Source organism: Lolium perenne, chromosome 2 (genome assembly GCF_019359855.2).
Source record: "Lolium perenne isolate Kyuss_39 chromosome 2, Kyuss_2.0, whole genome shotgun sequence".
Classification (NCBI taxonomy): Eukaryota; Viridiplantae; Streptophyta; class Magnoliopsida; order Poales; family Poaceae; genus Lolium; species Lolium perenne.
Window position 1 is genome coordinate 198,163,872 of NC_067245.2, and position 7,016 is coordinate 198,170,887.

Sequence of the window (7,016 nt, forward strand, 5' to 3'; positions counted from 1 at the left end):
TGATCTTGATCAACTTCTGGCCTTGATGATCTTCTCCTCCTTCCCTTGAGCCTGCTCCTCCTAGCTCCAGCTATGTGACCACGATCTGGCTTCAACTTCTCGGGTGTTTGTGGATGATTTAGCGGTTTTGGTGATGATCTTGAGGTGTCGATGAACTTGCTTGTCTTGCAGATAAGGTGATTGCAATGTCCTTCTTATAGCATTTCTCAGTTGCTTCTATGACTTGTTTCTTCAGCATGAGTAAGTTGTGTGCTTGCTCACGTAGTTGTGATCCTAAGCTAGTGAAGATAGGATTCACCAAGTGATGCGTATCAATGCTAGGTCTTTATTCTTGAGCTGAGGCTTTTATTTGCAATGTCCATTGTATTTGCCTAGCTTTTGTAGGAATCAAGAGAATAATCAAGAGAATAAAAGAGAATAAACAATGTAGCTAGGTTTAGTTTAGGGTTTTTATTTTCCTAGTTTAATTTTTTAATATATATATATATACTTCTAATGAGATGGATTTGTGAAGACCTTGTAATATTTTAAAAAAAAATTAATGAAGTTTTTTATCTATTTATGAATTGCTTGTTATTGTCTAAACTAGGAAAGTTATAATCAAATGTAATATATTTGATTTACAATCAAATATTGTTTAAATACTTAGAAAGTTATAATTTGAAGCCAAGTTTTCTTTCTGTTTTGAAATTCAATTTTGAATTCCTAACTTTCACATTTTGAGTTGAATTCAACTTGTTCCCCCCAAAACACATGGTTTCAACAAAGGTCATGCCGAAATCCGTCGCAATCCACTGATGACCTAACCCTAGTCATCAGCCGAAATGAATTCCTATCACTGCGACGTTTAGTTTTAGGCTCAAAAAATTTCCCCTCAATTTCAAATGCATGCATGCAAATACCAAGTTTCCTAATTCTACCCCTTGTTTAATCCTAAGTGCTAGGATGTTACATAATCTCTTGAAAACACTACTTTTATTGAAAACTCAACTCATAGATTAGGTTCCTCACCTCTTCCAATGTCAACTAGACCGGCCAGAGGAGGGGAAACCACTTATGAAAGAGGAAGAAACAAGACGGCAACTAGGTTTAGAAAAGTGAATGGCTGTTTTGGTCTGCCAGAAACACAATAATTAGATACTCCCTCCGTGACAAAAAGGATGTCGCAGATTTGTCTAAATTTGGATGAATCTATGCACTAAATCGTGTCTACATACATCCAAATTTAGATAAACTTGCGACATCCTTTTTGTGACGGAGGGAGTACAAAGCAATATAGGGAACTAGAAAGGACAGCTACACGAATCACTAACACTTTTCAGATGACTAATGGATGCACGACAGCTCATATTTATGGTAGAAAAACACATCTCATTCTTGCTTGGTCTCTATGGCCCTCTGCACCACCTGAACACTAAGTCCTAAACGTCCAGTTTGGATTTTATATTAAAAAATAAAATGATTTTGTGAGATGCAACAAACTTATGTCGAGGCCTATGATTAGGTGAAAACATTTCCAAAACATATAATTATGTGCTACAATTGTTATAATTGCTACGGTTTTGCTTACATATTTTCGAGGTATGGCCTATATCATATGGTAACCTTTTTTATGAATATTATTTTTACACTGCGTTATTTTTAATACTTACTTGATACTCCCTTGATTCATATTTAATTGACTCTAATTTGGTATAAATCTGTATTAAATTTGATGTACTAAATCAGAGTCAATTAAAAAGGAATCTTAACGCTGAATTATTCACAGGTTTAAACTTTTTTTTTTGAAACATATTCACAGGTTTAAACTTAATCAACCGTCAAGTGCATAGCATTCAACTTTTGAAACGGTACAAGTACAATTCCCCAAACCCCACTCGTGCTTAAACCTTGGTGCATTTAAAATTTAATCGGAAATAATCAAAGTTTCGATGTGATTGCCGCTTTTGCAGTCGGGATCTCCAAGCGGCGAAACACGAGTTTTCACCATTTTATCCGAACTCCACGCTGCCGTCCCAGGCTCGCAGGAATCCCCACCAAACACCGTCCATGGCCATGGCCACGGCCACCTCTGCCTCCGCCCTCATCCTTCCCCGCCTCCCCATGTCGCCGCCAATGCCAGCGCGGGCGTCGCCGGCAACGACGATGCCGAGGCGGAGGGGGGCCAGGCCCCTCCGCGCCGCGTGCGCCTACGCGCTCCAGGAGGGCCAGTCCCGCAGCTCCCACCGCCTGCCCTGCGGCCTCGACCTCGAGGTCATCGCCCAGCAACCGCCCACTCCGGCCCTGGGAAGGGGAAGAAGCGACCGGCCGCCGCTGGTGTTCCTGCACGGGAGCTTCCACGCGGCCTGGTGCTGGGCCGAGCACTGGCTGCCCTTCTTCTCGCGCGCTGGGTTCCCCTGCTTCGCCCTCAGCCTTCGAGCGCAGGTAGTTTGTCAGGCTCAGGCATGCATGCATTTAGGCCGCTTGTTGAATTGCGCATGTGGTGGTGGTGGTGTTAACATTAGCGAGGCTACACGTTCAGAAACCGAAAATTGCGATAATAAGTTCTCGGAAAAGCAAATGTGGCCGGAGATGAATTCACACAGTTTGATGGTGGATGCTGTTGCATAGACCACATAGTAAAATGTACCATAACCTACAAAGCAAATGTGGCTGGAGATGAATTCATACAGTTTGATAGTGTTTCTACTGACAAGCAGTGGTGATTCTTTCATGGGGTGTAACGGCACAGCAATTGCGAGCGTTTTTACAAGACACACATAATTTAGTATTTCTTATCAAAGTGTCAGAATTTAATTGATATATGATCTGCTGCAGGGTGAAAGCAGCATTCCATCTGAGGCAGTGGCAGGCACGCTTGAGGTAATTACTCAAAAATTTATGTTCTTCTGTGACCCTAAATATTTTCTCAACCATAAATCATCAGCGAAGTTGCAAGTAATGCAGCACTTCTTCCTGCCACTAATAGCATTGTTCACTGTACCACTTCAGCGCTAGTTGTCTCGTGCTGTATTGCTTTATTATCTTACTAAACTCAGCTCAATGTGTGATTGACTTGCAGTAGACACATAGTGGCGATATTGCTGATTTTATCCGAAAGGAGGTTCCTGACCCACCTGTCCTAATTGGACATTCCTTTGGAGGCTTGATTGTGCAGCAATATATATCATGCCTACAAGGTATGCTCTCTCCAGTGGTACATTCTTGCAGTATGTATGCTACTCGGCAGTGTTCTTTTCACGATTAACATGATCGTACTTCTTTCCATCCTCGTGTTTACAAATAAATCTGATGCTTGGAAAGAAAATACTTCCGCATATGAACCCAATGGTATCAATCATGTATCACATAATGCATACTGGTCAACCAACTGTTAATTGCTGGTCAAAGGCAAATCTGAATAAGCTGGACGCCTTACATAAATCAGTAGAGGGAGTATTACATAAAGAATTGGTTTTTGGGGATAGATAATTTTTTATCTGACAAAAGATCTTAATGAGCCTAGTACACAAGCAGATACCCCGCCCCCCCCCCCCCCCCAGCATTCGGACCGTTCTTTGTCCTTGAATCAAGGTATTCAGGAAGAGCAGGTTGTTCCAGCTAGATACCGTCAAGAATTCCTGACTATTGCATGGGAACAGATTCATGTTAGAAGTATTTTTCCTTTCCAATATTTTTCTATTGGAGGTTCTCTCATTCCTTTTATTGAGCACAATGATGCGAATCGGGCTTTAATGAGTTCTAATATGCAGCGCCAAGCCGTTGCGCCTAACCTTCTCCAATCCAAGTTTTATTTTTTGCATCTCCATAACTCTTGCCTTGCTCATTCTCAGTGGACAAGGGCATGTGATTCTCAGCACTATATAGGGTGCAGCTGAAGCCTGCTTCATTTTGTAGCTGCCACGGCACCTGTGCTTGGTCATCAAACCTCATGCAAAATAGAAAGAAGAAGGCTTCAACTGCACCCTATGGCATTGAGGTGATTTACGCTCCCTCATTCCTTGAGAATGAGATGGACTAGACTCAGAGAGATGCACATCCTCTAAATGGAGAGGGTTTTCAGTTCCATGAGACATGTCTCCACTCTGCAATAATGTTGGGTTCTAGCTGGGTACTTTGGATGGTTGTCGACGAGTGCAAGATTATCAAATTTTGCAGCAGTCCGCAAAATGATCACTGTATGATGAGGGGTACTGTTTTTTTTTTGGTCCCCGGCTGCACAAATATGAGTATAGCAAGCACACACTCTCACGTGTCAGGGAAAAAGATTCACCTGCTTACCATTTACAAATGTTTAAAAGCTACCTTGTATGCATCAATGTTGTGGTTCTTACAACTACACATTGGTCATAGTACTCATGTTAATTAGTAAAAGTTTAGTCCTTCATCAGCACAAGAGTACATCCTATTTCACTCTCTTGTTTGCATTTTTAGTATATTACCATCACACAGTGCTAATGAGTAATGTGCGTCTCAATTTTCTTATGGGAATTAATGTCTCTCTTCATTTACGCTTAAGTCATTACGTGTCACCTTTTCTATTATAAATTCAGAACCTCTTCATCCAAAGCTTGCCGGTGCTGTTCTTGTCTGTTCTGTGCCTCCCTCAGGAAACAGGTACACAAATTGTTGTTTGGTACACATTTACCAGCTTATCATACTATTATTATGATATAACTCTTTTGTATCATCCTCCAGTGGATTGGTATGGCGTTACCTTTTGACTAAACCAATTGCTGCTGTCAAGGTAAACAAAACTCCATTTTCCCTTTTTCCTTGACTTTTGTCATTCTGCCGTTTTATAATTTCAGTACAGTACTCCGATGCCCTGCATCTATAAGAAAAAATTCTAGTGCTTACTTTAGCTCCTATGGTGTGTGTTTTGCTTTATGTTCACTTGTCTGAAATTGTATTAGTTGATACTTAATCCTGTTACAGGTGTGAATTGCCTTGAACATTCACTTACCATACAATCAGCGATCAATCTCCTTTCGAGTACCTCCAAAGTTTTCTTAATGTTGAGTGTTTGCTAATTATAGCATCAAGTGCTGAACAAACTAGTGAAGCTTCCCTTGGCAATGCTCTGTACAAAACACCATGCTTATTGCCAGTCATTTCTTCATCTTGTACAATTGGCCTGAACTAAGTATGCTTATTTTAATTCCCCCAGTTCTCCTTTGTCGGTGGATGACTGGATGTGTTTGCCGATCCTCAATTTATTGAACCTGAATTACTGACCATATTTCCTGACTTTCTTTCCTTCTCTTTACAAGTTAATTTGAATCGTTCTCTTTCATAAATAAAGGATTGATATGAAGATCGGTGCATATATGACCATTACTTTGCTTCAACCTAGGAAATTCATGTGTCTCTTCAAACCTTTAGTATTTTAATGCTATATTAATGTGCGTAGCTTTGTTCACACGTACACATGAAATTTTATCCATCTTGCTATCAGGTTACTCTCAGCTTGGCTGCAAAAGCGTATGCAAATTCATTGCCTCTCTGCAAGGAAACATTTTTCTCATCAGACATGGATGATGAACTTGTCCTGAGGTATTGACCTCTGCCATGCCATTTACATTTTTCACGGAACATTTTGAATATTAGGCTATAAAATTTCCCACAAATAAGGTTAGAAACTTGAACATGACTCCTATCAGGGGTGGTGTACTTGTACGGTGCACCACTGGAAGGGTTATTATTGGTACCGCTCTGCTGACTGAATGGAGTCTCTGTATATATTATTGATTACCACATCTTTCCTTCCTATTGCTGATTCTCCAGTTTACTAGGCCATTTCGCTGTCTAAGTTTCTATTTTCTTGTTATGGCACTAACATCTACAACTCGTTGCAGGTACCAAGGTCTAATGAAGGACAGCTCGAAGTTGCCACTGTTTGACTTAAGGAAACTCAATGCATCATTGCCTGTACCTTCCGCGGCAAACGGTACATTAGAAGTTCTTGTCATGGGTGCTAGCAACGATTTCATTGTGGTGAGTGAACCCAACCCACAAACAAATCTCTCACAAGTACGAAACAAATTCCTCGTTTCTCATTCTCTAAACATTTCGATTATCTAGGATGCGGAAGGGCTTTCTGAAACTGCAAAGTTCTACAACGTGCAACCTGTCTGTGTGGAAGGGGTAGCACATGATATGATGCTAGATTGCTCGTGGCAGAAAGGAGCTGAGATAATCCTGTCGTGGTTAGATAAACTCGCACCATGATCAGTCTAGTATTTTTCTTCATCTGGTAGATTTGACATGCTGGGGCCTTTATTCTTCTTGGATATTTGTAGTGTACTCCACGAAAACGTCTTGTATTATGGGACGGAAGGAGTGAAACCTTGTGCTTTCAGCAGTTTCTGCTCTGTAGATGCTTGTGTACTATTGTTGAAAACTTGACATATTTCTGGCCCAAGTGGTCCAAGCCCATATGTGTGCTGACCTATAAAAGGAGGGAGCTGGAGGAGAGCTAACCCTAAGAGAGACAGAAGAAACCACACCAGCCACCAGGGACCAAGGGAGAAGAGGTGAGCTGCTGCTCCAAGGTGAGCTGCTGCTTCAACATGGTATCAGAGCAAGGCGGTAGTGGGGCATGAAGGGAAGCCGGTTCAGGCAGGGAGTGGGTCTGCGCGGCGGAGAGGAGACGAGGTGGTGCTGCGTGCAAGGGGAAGGAGAAGGACAAGTTGGACTGTGGTTCTTGCTGCTGCGTGCAGCTACTCGTCCAGGAGTGAAGCAGGGGTGGTGGTTTCTCAAGTTGTGTGTGCCTGCTGCTGGTGAAAGGAGGTTGCTAGTAAGCGTGCCCCGAAGCTGTTTGTTGTTTTTGCTGGGTGAAGGTGAGAGTGCAGATGGGTGAGCCCAAAGGCCTTGCGGAGGCTCTCGAGCAGCTCACGCTGTTTCTCTCAAAAGGGGGTGGCTCTGAGGCCATTGTTCCCCGACAAGAAGTGGTTCAGAAGATTGACCTGTCACCCAAAGACATCAAGCTAGAGGGGGTTACCAACTATCTGAGT

At 42.1% G+C, this 7,016-nt stretch overlaps 1 protein-coding gene across 2 annotated transcripts; it reads left to right on the forward strand.

Moving 5' to 3' along the window:
* The first annotated feature begins 1,961 nt into the window (after nucleotides 1-1,961).
* On the forward strand, nucleotides 1,962-6,378 carry LOC127334343 (uncharacterized). Of its 2 annotated transcripts, none has more exons than XM_051360787.2 (8): nucleotides 1,962-2,424; nucleotides 2,818-2,862; nucleotides 3,065-3,179; nucleotides 4,548-4,617; nucleotides 4,699-4,747; nucleotides 5,459-5,556; nucleotides 5,859-5,997; nucleotides 6,085-6,378. In XM_051360787.2, the coding sequence occupies exons 1-8, from the start codon at nucleotides 2,050-2,052 to the stop codon at nucleotides 6,229-6,231; spliced, it is 1,038 nt and encodes a 345-aa protein (XP_051216747.1). In that variant the 5' UTR covers nucleotides 1,962-2,049; the 3' UTR covers nucleotides 6,232-6,378. The 2 variants fall into 2 exon arrangements, with proteins under 2 accessions (XP_051216747.1, XP_071682510.1); XM_071826409.1 differs by having other exon boundaries at nucleotides 1,964-2,424; nucleotides 4,554-4,617.
* Nucleotides 6,379-7,016: the final 638 nt, after the last annotated feature.